Source organism: Cervus elaphus, chromosome 11 (genome assembly GCF_910594005.1).
Source record: "Cervus elaphus chromosome 11, mCerEla1.1, whole genome shotgun sequence".
Classification (NCBI taxonomy): domain Eukaryota; kingdom Metazoa; phylum Chordata; class Mammalia; order Artiodactyla; family Cervidae; genus Cervus; species Cervus elaphus.
Window position 1 is genome coordinate 32,802,760 of NC_057825.1, and position 16,952 is coordinate 32,819,711.

Below are 16,952 nucleotides of genomic sequence, written 5' to 3' on the forward strand. Positions count from 1 at the left end.
CACAGAGAGCAAGCTTATGGTTGCCTGGAGGAAGGGATAGTCAGGGAGTTTGGGAACGTCATTTACACACTGCTATATTCAAAATGGATAACCAATAAGGACCTACTGTATAGCACAGGAAATTCTGCTCAATGTTATGTGGTAGCCTGGATGGAAAGGGAGTTTGGGGGAGAATGGATACATGTATATGTATGGCTGAAACTATCACAACATGGTTAATTGGCTGTACCCCAATAAAAAATAAAGTTTAAAAACAAAAACCATCTTCCCATATAAAGAGTACTAGTGTATGGTGTTAATTTTCCATGCTAATTGCTTAAGAACTTAACCCACATTTAGTGCACCTAAACTTCATATGTATATATATAAAGCTCATAAAAACTCATATTTTCTAACATGGTTCTGAGGAAAATATTCCTTTTTTTAAAACCATCAGAATTGATCTCCCAGTTCTGGCAGTGGGCATTCAAAAATTTTTATAGCAGGTTTAAAGAAGGTGAGGGAGGAAATGTCCCATATTTTAACCCAGGCTAATTCTCTGGCTTATGTGCTGTTAATCCCCTGCCCTCCCAGCTTCTTGGTTGCCTTAGCAGTTATTCCTTCCCTTCTGAATGCAAACCTCAAACACTTAGAATGGGCCTGGCAGCAGGGCTAACCAGCTTGGGTCTATCTAAACTTAAAAAAGTTACTCATGTAACTTTGACCCTGTGGGGTTGTATCCTAGATCTATTATCTCTCAAAGATAATTCTTTTAAGTAGAATTGCCTACTCAATACATATGCTCTTTGAAACTATTGATACTGGCAAACTGTCCTAAAACATGTCTTTTCAATAGTGAATGAGAGTATTGTTTTCCCCCACACCTATGACAAAGTTTGTTATTTATATAATTGAGGCTGTCTGTAACAGCAGGGAAGACCTTCCAGCTGGTTGGAAAATGGCCAAAAAGAGCCAGGAAGACACTGGCTTGGGGTGTTACTATGGTTACAAGGTAGAGCCAGCACACACAGGTGGAACCTCCCACCAGAGGAGGGAGCACCCAGGGTTTTTTGTTTATCTTTTGGCTCTGCCACATGGCATGTGGGATCTTAGTTCCCCAACCAGGTAAACCTGTGCCCCCTGCTTTGGCAGTGTGGCGTCTTAACCACTAAGGGCAGTCAGTGCTTAGTCACTCAGTCAAGTTTGACTCTGCGACCCCATGGACTGTAGCCTGCCAGGCTCCTCTGTCCATGGGATTTTCCAGGTAAGAATACTGGAGTGGGTTGCCATTTTCTCCTCCAGGGGATCTTCCCCACCCAGGAGTCGAACCCACATTTCAAATGTCTCCTGCACATTGCAGGCAGATTCTTTACCGCCGAGCCACTAAACTACTAGAGAATTCCCCACCTTTTTAAAAAATCAGCTGCCCAGATATGGAGCAAAGGGAAAAAAAGGCACGAGGCTTATTAAAAGCTCAAACAGCAAAAAAAGGGATTCAGCATCCTTATCACAAAAAATGGCTGGTTCTTAGCCAAGCATCTTATTGATTGCTCTTTATGACTTTTTATGATACCTTTCGGCAAGAGAGTTCCAGAAAAACATCTATTTCTGCTTTATTGACTACGCCAAAGCCTTCGACTGTGTGGATCACAATAAACTGTGGAAAATTCTGAAGGAGATGGGAATACCAGACCACCTGACCTGCCTCTTGAGAAACCTATATGCAGATCAGGAAGCAACAGTTAGAACTGGACATGGAACAACAGACTGGTTCCAAATAGGAAAAGGAGTACATCAAGGCTGTATGTTGTCACCCTGCTTATTTAACTTATATGCAGAGTACATCATGAAAAACGCTGGGCTGGAAGAAGCACAAGCTGGAATCAAGATTGCCAGGAGAAATATCAATAACCTCAGACATGCAGATGACACCACCCTTATGGCAGAAAGTGAAGAGGAACTAAAAAGCCTCTTAATGAAAGGGAAAGAGGAGAGTGAAAAAGTTGGCTTAAAGCTTAACATTCAGAAAACTAAGATCATGGCATCTGGTCCCATCACCTCATGGGAAATAGATAGGGAGACAGTGGAAACAGTGTCAGGCTTTATTTTTTTTGGGCCCCAAAATCACTGCAGATGGTGATTGCAGCCATTAAAAGACGCTTACTCCTTGGGAGGAAAGTTATGACCAACCTAGATAGCATATTAAAAAGCAGAGACATTACTTTGCCAACAAAGGTCCATCTGGTCAAGGCTATGGTTTTTCCAGTGGTCATGTATGGATGTGAGAGTTGGACTGTGAAGAAAGCTGAGCCCCGAAGAACTGATGCTTTTGAACTGTGGTGTTGGAGAAGACTCTTGAGAGTCCCTTGGACTGCAAGGAGATCCAACCAGTCCATCCTGAAGGAGATCAGTCCTGGGTGTTCATTGGAAGGACGGATGCTGAAGCTGAAACTCCAATACTTTGGCCACCTCATGCAAAGAGTTGACTCATTTGAAAAGACCCTGATGCTGGGAGGGATTGGGGGCAGTAGGAGAAGGGGACGACAGAGGATGAGATGGCTGGATGGCATCACCGACTTGATGGGCATGAGTTTGAGTAAACTCTGGGAGTTGGTGATGGACAGGGAGGCCTGGCATGCTGCGATTCATGGGGTCGCAAAGAGTTGGACACGACTGAGTGACTGAACTGAACTGATGATACCTTTGCTCTCTCTGCCATCTCTTGTGTGACAGCCGATTCTCACAGACTTTCTTAGGTATCCTACTCCCAGCCATTGACATGCATACACACTGGTACTTGTTTCTCTTCTCCCAGATGGTGGAGACATGGCCCAGGACCTGGAGGAGTTAGCAGTCGGAACTATGCATTGCCTCTCTGAGTCCTTGGCCCCTAGGAAGTTTAATGTAATGCTTGAGGTTACAACTAAAGGAGAGAGAGGTCTGGCAGAGGGCTCTGAGGCCCAGAAGCAAACACCTACCCCTCCCGCACCCTCTAGACTCCTCACCCTGGCTAGATATGGGACAAGGATCCAGGCAGCTGTTGAACTTAGCTGCTCCGAGATTTTGGTGCTCTTAAATCTGCCTACCCCTTGGCCGCCTGGAAAAAATAATTTAAAAAAGAAAACTCCATTTGCTGCTGGGTAGGGCTTATTCACAAGGGGCTTAAAGAAGTTTGGCCTCACTGTTGCCTGTGATTTGAGTAGGCAGGCAGTACAGCTGAGAAAACAGTTGTGCCATACCCAAGGTGGCAGGGCTTGTCTGCAATTTCTTACTACCCTAGTGCCCTTTTCCGAGTTTTTCTCAGGCCAGTGGGACAAGATTCCATCAAATGTTATCCTGCTTGTTTTCGAATGGGTCTTAATTCTACATAAGAACACTGCATTCTTTGTTGGCAATATGACATTTGACACATACAAAACACCCAGAAAATAATGCTTTTCAAGGGACAGTGCTCCCTTGAAAGTTTAAATGTGCTTCTGTGCTCTTAACTTTGATTCCTCCCCCTCACTCCCTTTCCTACCGTTTATTCTCTGCTCTCCTCCTTTTTCTGTATGTGATTGCGGGTGGTGATGGAGGGAGTGTAGCCCTACTGAAAACCGCTGCAGAAGACAACAGTTCCTTGTTGGACATAAATTTATTGATGGCAGGGGTTTTTCACATTCTAGAGACGATAAGAGGCCGAATATACAAAGTTGGAGCTCAAACACGATGGCTTCTCTGGCGGCTCAGTGGTAAAGAATCCGCCTGCTAGTGCAGGAGACAAAGGTTGGATCTCCGACCTGGGAAGATCTCACATGCCACGGAAGAACTAAGCTTGTGTGCCACAACTATTGAGCCTGTGCTCTGGAGCCTGGAGACTGTAACTACTGCACCCAGGAGTGGCAACTACCGAAGCCCTCGTGCCCCAGAGCCCTTGCTTGGCAATGAGAAGCCCATGCCCTGCAACAAGGGGTAGCTCCCACTCGTGGCAACTAGAGAAAAACCCCTGCTGCAAAGAAGATCCAGCACAGCCAAAAATAAAGTTATATATATTAATTTCAAAAAAGAATGGATGACAAGCAGGTGGATGCAATGTACTTTAGTTCAGAATTTCTGAGTGAACCTATTCTACCCCCTCCATGGAGGAAAGGACAACGCTTGGATCCTCGGAGCTAGCACAGTGACTGGCATAGAGTAGACATTGAATTACATTAGATGAATATGGTCATTTTGAGGATTATTTATTTGATGGATGAAGAATTAATCATAGGGTCGGTAAGTGATGAATCACAATTTGGTTCAGCTCTTAAGTCTTCCAGCCTCTATTAATACCACCTGAGCCTTAGTGGGGGATTCAATACAGTCCTCACCGTAAATGCAGCAGAGAGCAATAAAGCCCTAAGGCGAGATCACAGCGATAGGAACACCAGTGCGCCCGGCCTGAGGGGTTGCGCGCGCAACCACGCCAGCTGAGGGTCAGGTGACAGCGTTTCCCTGGCAACAGCTTTGTTGTTAGCAACCAAGCTGTAGTCCCGCGGTGGTCCCGGCAGAGCTGCCCGGGGGGCGGAAGGCACCTGCCATGAATCCGCCGGGATCCCTGGGGGTCCTGGAGGAGAAGGAGGAGGAACATTTAGCCACCCCCATTCTCGGACCCTCCATTCATTCTGATAATCCTCAGGAGCGGATCCAGGCCCGGCGCCTGCGCATCGCGGCGCGCTTGGAAGCTCGGAGGCGGTGAGCCAGGGTTTGGGCGCGTCCAGCCAAGGAGCGCCCAGGGTGCGGGTGTCCCGGGTGCTGAAATGACGGGGTGGCTTCTCCAGGCCGGAGCCCCTGCAGTGAGGGGCCCGCGTGCCCTCCGTGTGAGCTGGTCTTGTTTTTTGATGAGATAGAAAACTCTTCTACCAGAAGGTTCAAACAAAGTATGTGATATTAAAGCGTTGAATACACTTCAGTTCAGTTTAGTTCAGTCGCTCAGCCGTGTCCGATTCTGCGACCCCATGAATCGCAGCACGCAAACTCCCGGAGTTTACTCAAACTCATGTCAATCGAGTCGGTGATGCCATCCAGCCATCTCATCCTAGTAAAGTCAAAGATGCAAGTAGGAATCCCTCCAGCACGTTCATGGAGAGCCTGCTGCGCCAGGCACTGCGGGCCGTACCTGAAGATGTTGGGGCTTCATGACCTGTCCTCTGAGGTCGTTCTTTCCTCCTTGCCTCCCAGCCTGCCTTCCTTCCGAAGACAAGGGGTTACAGAGAGGACCTCGGCTATCACTTCTGTTGGTCTCAGTGGCTTATCTGGCTGTGTGACACAAAACCCTTTTCCTGCAGGGTCTGAGGCTGATAACCATACCATTCTCAGGCTGGGGTTGCCACTCCCGTCCACTCACAGACTTTGTGGCCTGTCTTAAGGAGGGGGACCGAGGGGAACTTGCGTGAACCCATGACTGCCTGAACACCCGCACTGTGGGTCCTGTGACTCGTCCTGCTGGTCAGGGTCAGCTGCCTTGCCGAGATGGTGCTTCTCTTGTCTCCCGGCCTTTGGACACAAGGGCCTCAAAGTGATGTGGCTGTGTTCCAACAAAAACTTTACCTAAGGACACTGAAATTTGCATTTCATATAATGTTCATGTATCACAGAATATTCTTCATCTTTAGATCTTTTTTTCTAAATTAATACACTTCATATTTTAGAGCAGTTTTAGGTTCACAGAAGAATTGAGTGGAAACTACAGAGGTTTCCCATTTACCCCCTACTTCTACACATGTATGAAGCTTCCCTGGTGGCTCAGATGGTAAAGAATCTGCAGTGTGAGAGACCCGGGTTGCCATTTCCTTCTCCAGGGGATCTTCTCAACCCAGGGATTGAATCCACGTCTCTTGCGTCTCCTGCATTGGCAGGCAGGTTCTTTACCACTGAGCCACCTGAGAAGTCCTTGAGATTCCTAAGGGTGATGCTAATCCCTACCATAGCCCTAGTCTACAGTATTGTTTGTTATGCACTTGGGTGCAGTTTTGGAGTGTCCATTTGACCTTCCATATGGCTGTAGCTCTTACCCACAGGCCAACAACCTAGTGTGAAAATTTCTCAACTTTCTAAGCATGTTAAGATCACCCTTGTTGCTCTTTAGGGAATGGTTTGGAGGAACAAAGATCCCACATGCCCCTCGGGGGGCGGGGGCTAGGGGTAAAAAAAACTCTGCCCTTCCAGTGCAGGGGAGGCAGGTTCCATGGGGAGCGAGCTTAGATCCCACAGGCACCCCCTGCACTGGAAACTCAGAGTTTTAACCACTGGATCACCAAGGAAATCCCGGATGTGTTCTTTTTAGTATTCAAATTTTTATCCCTATGGAATATATTTTTGTATGTGGTGAAATATACTATGAAAATTAAAAATTTAAATTTAAATCCCTCAGGCCATGCACAGCTCAGCAGAAAGATTTAAAAAAACAAACACAAAAATCAAAGTTAGGAAAAAAAGAGTGAAAGATTTTACTTCCTAGAATTTAAACTTCATTTTCTCTGCGTTTTTTCCATCCCAGGGAAGCTCTTGGAGAATATTTAGATGGGAAGAAGGAGAGTGAGGAAGATCAAAGCAAGAGCTACAAACAGAAAGAAGAAAGCAGACTGGTAGGAAATGGGGTATAAATGGGTCCCACCAGTCCAGTAGGACCCAGACTGAGGCTTCACTCTTTCTGTGCTGGGCCTCTGATGCGGCAATGCCAAGCCCCGCCCCTCCGCTCTTCTTCCCTCCTGTCCTCTCCCTCCCTCTTCCCCTCTCCTCAATCTTGGTTCCCGGACTTGAAGACTGTCTCACGGCCCAACTTCTCCACGATGTCTTCCGCGAAGCAGGTTGAATTCTTTGAAGTCACACATGGAACTGTTCTCGTCTGTACCATTCATTTATTTCACTATAGACAATTTTCTGCCTTGTTTGACTTTCTGAATGTGTGTGCGTGCGGTGTCCCAGTGGAACTGTTAGGTTCTAGATGAGCGAGGCCTCTTTGTGGCTGTGGAGTAGGCTCAAGCTTGTACCCAGTGAACACTAAAAAAAAGTCTTTGATCGCTCTCCCATGGTGATGACAGGGCTCCTGAAACAGGTAATAAAGGACTTGAAGCAAGAGGGGCAGGAGGGATAAACAGTAGTTCAAAGCAGGGAGCGCCAAGTGGCACAGTGCCACATTTAATTAATTAATTGCATGGAAAAGAGCTCACCCAACCGGCCTGATCAGGGAAGGTCTAAGGAGAAAGTAGGATTGGAACTGGATCTTAGAAAGATAGATGGGATTTCTAAAAGTGGGGAGAAGAAGAGATCATTTCTGGAACTGAAATGCAGTTACTGGGAGAAAGTATCCAAATTACTGAAATATTATTATGGAGCCTCATTTCAGTTCAGTTGCTCAGTCATGTCTGATTATAGAGCCTAGAGATATCTAGAAACAACTGAATTACCTGGACTGTCCTGGGTCAAGGCTAAGATATTTTGTTGTAGTGGAAAGAATATTGAACTGTCATGGGTTTTTGTTCCAGATCTGTTGATAACTGTGAAGTAGATGTCACATCATCCCTTTGCACTTAGGGTACTTCATCTAAAGGTGGATGATCTCTGAGCATTTCTGTGTAGGATAGAAGGAATATTGTATATAATCCTGAGAGTACTGTTTTAGTTGATACTGATATAATCTTGAAAATACTATTCATCCTGAGCACTCTAAAGTTGAGTGTAAAACCAGAGAGAGAATACTGTTTTTATTAGCAGGTTTCCTATGTTGCTTTCACTTAGGACTTAAATCATGAAGAGTGTGGCTGTTCTTGACCCTTTGTATTTCCACATACATTTTAGAATTATTTTCTCAATTTCCACCAGAAAACCTGCTGGGATTTTAATTGAGATCAGATTGAAAGTACAGATCAATCTGGGAAAGAATTAATATCTTACCAATATAGATTTGCAACCCATGAGTATAAAATATCCCTTCTTTTGCATATAAGTATTCTTTAATATCACTTAGCAATGTTTTACACTTTTTGTCAAGGTTTAATTGTTTGTTGTTGATATGTAAAAGTATAATTGCTTTTGGCATATTGACCTGATAGCCAGCAGCCTGGTCAAATTCACTTGTTAATTCTCTTAGTTAACCTGTGGGTTCTTTTTTTTAACATATAATCGTATCATCTGAAAATGACAGTTTTATCTTTTCCTGTTCAATTTTGATACTTAAAAACTTGTTTTTCTTGCTTTGTTGCACTAGATATGCTTCTAGCCCATTGAATAAAAGTGATAATGAGGAGAGTCCTGTGTCCTGTTCTGGCCCTCCTCTAGATGTGCCCCCTCAAGTAGACTTGCCTCAAGTTTATTCAGAGCCCAAGTGCTCCCATTAGATCACCTTCTATCACAGAACTCCAAATTCCCTGTCCAAACGGTTCTGAGCCCACTTTCAAGGCCTGCATCAGCCTCTTCCTAGGTTTTGTTCTGCTCAGGGGTGGCCAAAGGGTTTAATAGAGCTCTCACGTGTGGTCTGAGAAATTCACGTGCCGGTGTCTGATGCCCTTCATGGTGCAGGATGCGGAGCTAGGAGTATGAAGAGAATGGCTTGGGCTCCAGGCTGGTGGCCAGGGGCTGGGCTCTAGGCTGGGGGCTGATACTCTCTCCCTCTTAGCCACCAAGTTCTGAGTTGGAGCTCCGAGTCGTAGTATGAATTCAAACCAGGGCTTCTGTTATGAAGGTGCCAAGGTAGGAGGACAGAATGTGTTTAATGGCTTATTACACTGAATTATAAGTTTTAAATATTTAGGTATGTGATATGTGGACCTTCATTTAAACTCTTACTCTGGGTCTCAAAAATGTTAGGGTGTGTCTGTTAATCTGTTGATAATGGCAATGTTTTCAGTTTTACTTTGGGTCTTAAATACTTGATTCAGATACTTCTGATGTTCACATTATCTGAGTAGGAAATAGAAAATTGCTGCACACTACAGAAAAGTCGATACTTCCTTATGCATTTAAAACCATTTGGCACAAGTGATAAGGCTGGAGCTGTTTAAAAAAAGTCTGGAGGACCCTGGAGATCTGGGTTAAAGTTCAGTTATGTATTCGTAAAACCACATTTCAAAATTTCCATAGAAGAGAGAGATGAAATAGAGTCTCCGATCATTTCAGTGACTCTTTGGAGCAGGGAAATTTATAGGTTCCTCATTCAGAAATGATCTGAGAGTTGGAAAATTTTTAAGTTCCAGAACAGACTTGGAAAAGCTCAGACATAACCTGAGGATTCCTGAACTTTTTGTTGAGAGGATGTATTATCTTGAAATCAAGACATCACCAAAAGGTCAGGAGTGAAGATGCTGAGTGTGAACTTTACGAAGAGGAATTTAGAAGTGGGGTGCCAGTAGCAAAACTCCTGAGCCTTTGAGGGAGGGGTAATGCAGTCAGTTACAGAAGTCTCCTGTGTTAGAACACCTCTAGCCAAAGGTCCCACATACCATTAGCTTAAACAAGATAGAAGCTTATTTCTCTGGTTCATTTAATAGCTCAGAGTGGACATAGTCCAGGGCTGATATGGAGGTTCCTCGAGGTTGGGAACCTCAGCTCCTTCCGCCCTTCCTTAGGTTGCCTTTGTCTGCTGACCATGACATACTTAGCATCACATGCCAGCCTGGGAGATAGAGAAAAAGGGGGCAGGAGAGGGCACAGCTTTCCCCTTCAAGGCACCATTCAGAAATGTCACGTGCACTGCTCCTCATGTGCATTCTAGCTGCAAGGGATGTTGGGAGGTGTATCTTTTTGGAGAGGTCAAATGCCCAGCCAGCTAAAATGGGTGTTCTGTTATTAAAAGGAGAGGGAGGAAATGCACATTGCAGGACAACTATTATTATATGTCTCACGTCCCCAACTGAGATTCTTAGAAAGGACCCTGGCAGTGTCAATCACTCAGAGGCCTGTTGGAGAAAGTGCCAAGATGTGCCCAGAGCGCATTACCTCGTACTGGTGGGCTGGTCCCTTCTCTAGCGAGACTAAACTGGACATATGGAAGTGCAGAATGCTTGTAGATCGTAAGCTGTAACATCACATCACGAGTGTCCTGATGGAAACGGGTTGCTAAGTAGCTTCTACTCTTAAAAGTTATCAGATAGTTTTTAATTCCTGCTTGGCTGGATCACACAGCTACAGACAGTTATGCAAGTGTTTCTAGCTTTATAAATTCTTATTTGGTTTCAGAAACTGGCTAAACTGCTGCTCTGTGGCACTGAGTTGGTGACAAATATCCAGGTAGCTACAGATACCAGAGAGATCCACAGGCGAGTCGAGGAAGAGGAGATCAAGCGTCAGAGGTGAGGAACCTCCTGGGGTCTGCAGCCTGAGGGATGTGAAGTGTCTCTTCTCTGGCTCCCCAAATTCTCCCCGTTCTTTATCAAACCTGGTCTAGAAGGATCCGCTTCTTGCCCCTTTTGAGTCCTCCTTCCCTCCACTCCTCCCTCCCTCTCCCCTTCCCTCATTGCTTCCCTCCTCCTTCCTCAAGTGTTGCCTTTCTAATGTGTTCCAAACCCGGTGGATACAAAGAGGAGTGGACATGGCCTCTGCTCTTGATGTTCATAGTCTGGTTGAGATAGATGTGAAACCTCCACCCCACCATGATTTGTGTTAAAATAAATGGAATGGCTACCTACTCCAGTATTCTTGCCTGGAGAATTCCATGGATGGAAGAGCCTGGTGGGCTACAGTTCATGAGATCACAAAGAATCAGACATGACTGAGCAACTAACACACGTTACAAAGGTATGTATGGGCTTCCCACGTGGTGCAGTGATAAAGAATCCACCTCCCAATATAGGAGACATGAGAGACATGGGTTTGATCCCTGGGTCAGGAAGATCCCCTGGAGTAGGATATGACACCCCACTCCAGTATTCTTGCCTGGAGAATCCCATGGACTCAGGAGCCTAACAGGCTACAATCTTTGGGGTCACAAAGAATCAGACACGACTGAACACACACACTATGTGTACATGACAAAGTTATGTATAAGAGTTATGGAAACATGTGTAAGGTGATCTTTAATGTTCCCTGGAGAGATTAGAGTAAACTTTCCAGGCAAAGTGATATTTGAGGTGGGCTGTAAGGGATGAATAGGAGTTGGAGGAATCAAGGAGTGGGCATATTAGGAACAACTTGTACAGAGGCATGAGATTGTATAATGCTTGGGAATGGCATGAAAGTGAGGGATGTGTAGGGGTGGTGGAAGAAAAGGATGAGGTTGAGAAGGTAGGTTAAGCTGTTCTGGGTTTAAATTAATCATAAAAACCAGACCCATGAAGGCTGTGTTCAAATGTAGCAGTGTGTTAAAGAATGGTAAGGAATCCACGACTGGAAGTATAGAGGGTCAGGGGGATGATGGAAACTCTTCTGTGGCCAACCCTCAGCTCCAGGCCTCAGCAAGTGGGCGGTGGGCACACCCACCTCCCAGGGTTCAGCTGCCTTGACAGGGAGACAGGAGTAAGCTGCTTAGCAGGATTCAGCTTCCTTGGTTTGCACACAGAGGACTGATAACATCAGGAACAGAGGTCTTCAAGTGAACTCTTCTTTGACTTGTTCTTCAATGAATTCCTTACCTGTAGTCCAATTACAAAAGCACCCCACGGGGCCCTCTTGCTTCTCTCAGCAGGTACATACACAGTGAAATTTTAATAACAATATTTTCATTGGTTCTACATAAGTTCAGTTCAGTTCAGTTCAGTCACTCAGTCGTGTCCGACTCTGCAACCCCGTGGACTACAGCACGCCAGGCCTCCCTGTCCATCACCAACTCCCGGAGTTTACCCAAAGTCATGTCCATTGAGTCAGTGATGCCATCCAACCATCTCATCCTCTGTCGTCCCCTTCTCCTCCTGCCTTCAATCTTTCCCAGCATCAGGGTCTTTTCCAGTGAGTCAGCTCTTTGCATCAGGTGGCCAAAGTTTTAGAGTAGTTCTCCCCATTAGCAATTTTACCACTGTCACTAAGATATCATTTATTCTTTCTTTTTTTCAGATTTGTTTATTCATGTATTTATTTTTGGTTGTGTTGGGTCTTCGTTGCTACAAGAGGGCCCTCTCTAGTTGTGGTGAGCAGGGGCTACTCTTCACTGCAGGGCACTGCCTTCTCCTTGCCGTGGTTTCTCTTGTTGTGGAGCATGGGCTCTAGGCACGCGCGCTTCAGTAGCTACGACTCATGGGCTTAGTTGTCCCACGTCATGTGGGATCTTCTCAGACCAGAGGTCAAACCTGTGTCCCCTGTGTTGGCAGGCAGATTCTTTACCACTTCCCTGAGCCACCAGGGAAGCCTAATATAATTTATTCTTGAAATTTCCCACTGCCTGTCATGGCCTGGGGACTGAACTGGCTGATGTCCAGCAGGGGCAACTGTGGAAAGGCCCTGAGGGCCCCATTGAGGAGTCAGGCTTCTCCTGCAGCCCCTGAGGAGAAACGGAAGGTCATGGGTAGTGGTTACAAGATAAATGTGGGTTTTGGAAATGTAACCTGACAGCTGTTACTCATGTTTAGGGAAAAAAAAAAGTTAATGGAATGATAAATGTCTTCCGGGCCCTAGCTTGGAAGGTGGGAAGGAGAGAGGGGCTCACAAGATAGTTACGTTGTGATTCTTTTCATTAAGGGAGTTTGCTCCCTTGTTTGGAGACGATCTCATAGAAGGACCGGTTACTGAAGTTGGGAGTGTGTTGCAGGCATGTGTCCTGGCCCCTGTTCTCAGAAGGGGCCTCACATCTCAGCCCTAATGCCTCCTTCTATCTAGTCCCATCCTTGGTGTGCTCCATCACACGGTTTCTTTGGCATTTTTGGAATTCTGGGAGACCATTCCTATTTTTCATTGCTAATGGTGCTATTTTCCTTTTTTGTATGTTCCACTAGTCATTTATTGATAATTTGGGAGGGGAATGGCCAGACAGTTGAAGTCATGTCAATAGTAAAAGATAATAATAGGAGTGCCATTTGTTAAGTGACTACTGTGCTGGGAATCATCTTATTTAATCCTGACAACAGTCACAGGAAGGTAGATGCTTCTGTCCTCTCTATTCTACAGCTGAGAAAAATGGGGCCTGCAGAAGTTAAGCAATTCGCCTAAAGTTGAGAGCCAGTAGCAAAATCAGGATTTGAACACAAGCTATGGGGCCTGTGACCAAGTGCTTAACTACTGAGTCACTGTCTTACTCAGAGGGTGACCAGGTGACTCTCAGGTGTGTTTGTACGGCTTTAATGCTGATCCATTTTTGTTCTGGGTCAAAACCATTTTGTTCTGGTTTTGTTTACTTGGCCTCTTATTTACAGTCAAGCTTTAAACTAAAAAGATTTCTTAGAGCCTGGTTTGGTTTACAGTGGTTCTACCTGGAGGCAGGCAGGGCGTGATACCCTGACCTGTTTTCCAGATCCTAGAGAGCCATCCTGTGCTCTTGGAAGGCAGCTTCCAGAGCTGGTCTGTTTATTTATTTGCAGACTTGAAAAGCTGGAGAACGAGGTCAAGACCAGCCAGGACAAATTTGATGAGATCACCATCAAGTGGGAGGAGGGCAAGCAGCGGAGAATCCCTCAGGAGCTGTGGGAAATGCTCAATGCCCAGCAGGTGCACTGCGCAGGGCTGATCGAAGATAAGAACAAGCTGATCAGCGAGTTACAGCAGGCAAGAGCCTGACCCTGGGTCCTGCCACAGGGGATGGAGCTGGGGGAACGTGTGCTTTTCCTGAATGGAGAAAGGCAGAGACCTCACTTCATTACCAAGAACGTGGTACAGCTTGGGCAATATACTTAAAAATATTTTAAATCAATGTATGGTTGAATTACTATATTGTGTTAATTATGGTTATACAGCAAAGTGACTCAGTTATACATAGGTATACATTCTTTTTCATATTCTTTTCCATTACGGTGTATCACAGGATATTGAATATAGTTCCTGTGCTCTATAGTAGGACCTTGTTGTTTCAGGCTATATAATTTTTTTTTAAGATTATTGTTAAAAAAAAGTATATATTTATTGTTTGGCTGTGTCAGTTGGGGCACACAGGCTCTTTAGTTGTGGTGTGCAAGCGTAGTTGCTTGGTAGCATGTGGGATCGAACTAGTCTCCTGACTTGCAAGGTGAATTCTTGGCCATTGGACCACCAGGGAAGTCCCTCAGATAATATCCTTTTAACCGGAAGAGAAAGTTCTGTAGTCATTTTAGAATCATTGGCTGCCTAAGAGAAAGATGTCCTGTTGTAGCAAATGCTGTTTCAGGCCTTCTGTGCTTAGTTAAGGCATGGAACAGTCTGCAGTAGATGTGTGCCTGTGTTAGAACGTGGACATTCGTTGCTTGGCAGGAGCACCCGGGTTTTCTGGGAACCTGCAGGGAGATTTGCGGCAAGTAGTCCTCTTGGGGTTTGATCCTGGGCTTCTCGTTGAGGCTTTGCCCTGAGCTGAGTCCATGGGCTCCAAACACCCATGCTTCTCCCTGGATAGGCGAGGAAGAAGCCTATCCAGCACCTTCCCTTTGTGCAGCTGTATTTTCTAGTGTGTGAGCTGATGGGAGGGGTCCGAGGGTGGTCTGGGGGTTGGGAGCTGGCAGCCTCCGGCTTCTGTCTCAGTTGGTGACCAACCTTTGATATGCTCTTCTCTAGGAGTTAAAAATAAAAGATGACCAGTACGTGAAGGATTTGAAGAAACAGTCAGATGACATCTGCCTGCTCCTGGAGAGGATGGAAGAGCAGGTGAAGAATGTGATGAAAACCTTTCGCCAGGAGCTCCAAAATATCGAGGTAATGGTGTGTGAGAGAGCTGCCCCCTGCCCTGGGAGGAGGCCCTGGCAGGAGGTCCCTGGCAGCAGGCTGTGGGAGGAGGCCCTGGCAGGAGGTCCTGGGAGGAGGCCCCTGGGGGGAGGCTGGCTTGTCCTAACCACCCAGGGAGGGCCCTAGACTGCTGTCATTGCTCCGTCTCACTGCTCTCATTGAGGTCTCTGCTCTAGGGTTTCATTCATTTGCTTGTTCATATGTTCCCTCCTCCAACAAATATGCAAGTGTCTACTAAATGGCAAGCACTGTGCCAGGGGCTGGGGCAACAACCAGGGACAAAGTCCTGGATGGAACCTGTATTCTAGCAGAGGCAGCTACACAATAGACAGATAGATTACTATGTATGTAATTTGGCAGGTGGTGATAAGCACTTGGAAAGAAGATTAAACAGGGTAAAGTAAGAGGAGTAGAGGAGGGAGATCAGTGTTCCAGAACATCAGGCGTTTATGAGCCACTTATCTGACAGTCAGGGATGTGGGGAGGGGAAAGGGGTGTGTCAAACAGGATCCAGGAGCCTGTACTCTGGACTCGCCTGAAATGTTTAGGACTGACATCCAGACAGGCCTTTCCAAATATGGAAGAGAGCCAAGAGGCGGTGGCCTCTCTTTGGATTAACACAGATTTATCTCTGCATTCCCATCCACACCCCCCACCTCCTGTTCTGTGAGCTCCATGCTGCCTTTGCTTCATGGAAACCCCAGCCACTGCAGTGCTCGCACTTGAGTCCCAGTGGAATACATGCCAGGGTTGGCCCTGTGACTTCTAGGCCCTGGCCGTCCCCCACTGGACATAGGACGGCTGGCACACTTCCTCTCACAATCCTTGTGAAACCTAGGCTTTGTAACACTCCCCATGCAGCTCCTTCCACGGTGCTTTGGGTGCATGAAACCTGACAAGTCTCCATTTGGGTTCGACTTTGTGTGGGTGGAGACGCGGTGCTGCTGCTGCTGTCTGAGCGCTCTTTGATGCTGTGGGACCTGCCTGATTAAAGCAGACACAAGAGCCCTTTTTCCTTCTGGTCACAGAAAGCATTTGAGGTGGAGAGACAGGAGCTGCTGACCAGCAATAAGAAGAAATGGGAGCGGGCCTTACAGGCTCACAACGCCAAAGAGGTCAGGGAGTGGCCAGTGGGGGAGGCAGAGGGGGTGTCAGTGGTGATTTGTAGAGTCTGGGGTGACTCCTGTTGAGGCTGAATTTGCTAGCTTTTTGTACCTTGGGGAAGACTGCTGTAGCCCCACATCCTGACTGCGACGGCCAGGTCAGCAGCAGGGCCTGTGGATGGCCCCCTCTTGTGGTGGTGGTGGTCAGCACCACGTGTGTAGCCCTCTGTGGTTTCACTGGTCCTGCCACTCTCTCCTTTGTTTCCGGGCTATCTCCCCCAGCCATGGGTATTCGTGGCCCAAGAAACTGTCTTAAGGCACATTCTAAAGGGTGTGAGGTTATCAATTTATTTCAGAGACATAAAGAACAAATAAATAATATGACCAAGATCCACTAGATTTTTTTCTTAGAAATACCAATGTCTGATGGCAGGGTCTGCACTCCTCTTAGAGTCTATAGAGTCAGGACTCCGGTAAGCAATGCAAGCCATGGCCTTCGAGTTCAAAGCCTTGGGGCACAGGGTTTCTGAGGGCAGAGAGACTCCCTTCAGAGTTAGAACAGGGATGGGGCCTGTCCTTCCCCCTGTCTCCCTGTGCCTTCAGCTGGAATATCTGATGAACCGCATCAAGAAGGTGGAGGACTACGAGAAACAGCTCAACAAGCAGAGAGTCTGGGACTGCGAAGAGTACAACACGATCAAGATCAAGCTGGAGCAGGACGTGCAGGTGTGACTTGTTTCTCCACCAGGGTGTCTGGGCGGCTCGGCAGACGGAGCACCTGTGAATGTCTCATCCTTAGCAACCGCCCATAATATTCTAGAGCTAGTCCATCCAACCAGTACTTACTTGTTATCTGCTCTGAGTGATCGTATCTGAAGGAGCTCATGTACAAGAAACACGTGGAGGAATTCTTTCTGTAATAAACCAGTGGAGAACTGCCAAGATGCCAAAGGGGTCTGGAAACCATGGCATGTGAGGGATCACTGAGAGAACTATGCATTTTTGCCAGGTGGAGGGAAAACATCTCTAGGGCCAGGTAATGGTAGGGTGGCCACCCTGCGATGGGTGCCTACCATACTCCAG

General features: G+C 46.5%; 1 protein-coding gene across 1 annotated transcript in view; it reads left to right on the forward strand.

The window, feature by feature from the left end:
* The first annotated feature begins 4,257 nt into the window (after positions 1-4,257).
* DRC1 (dynein regulatory complex subunit 1) overlaps positions 4,258-16,952 on the forward strand; it is a 31,153-nt gene continuing 18,458 nt past the window's right edge. Inside the window, exons 1-7 of the mRNA XM_043917745.1 lie at positions 4,258-4,692; positions 6,497-6,584; positions 10,174-10,286; positions 13,440-13,623; positions 14,599-14,736; positions 15,795-15,881; positions 16,473-16,595. Of these exons, the coding sequence (XP_043773680.1) occupies positions 4,538-4,692; positions 6,497-6,584; positions 10,174-10,286; positions 13,440-13,623; positions 14,599-14,736; positions 15,795-15,881; positions 16,473-16,595 (888 nt within the window). The 5' untranslated portion in view covers positions 4,258-4,537. The remainder of the gene's footprint in view (positions 4,693-6,496; positions 6,585-10,173; positions 10,287-13,439; positions 13,624-14,598; positions 14,737-15,794; positions 15,882-16,472; positions 16,596-16,952) is intronic.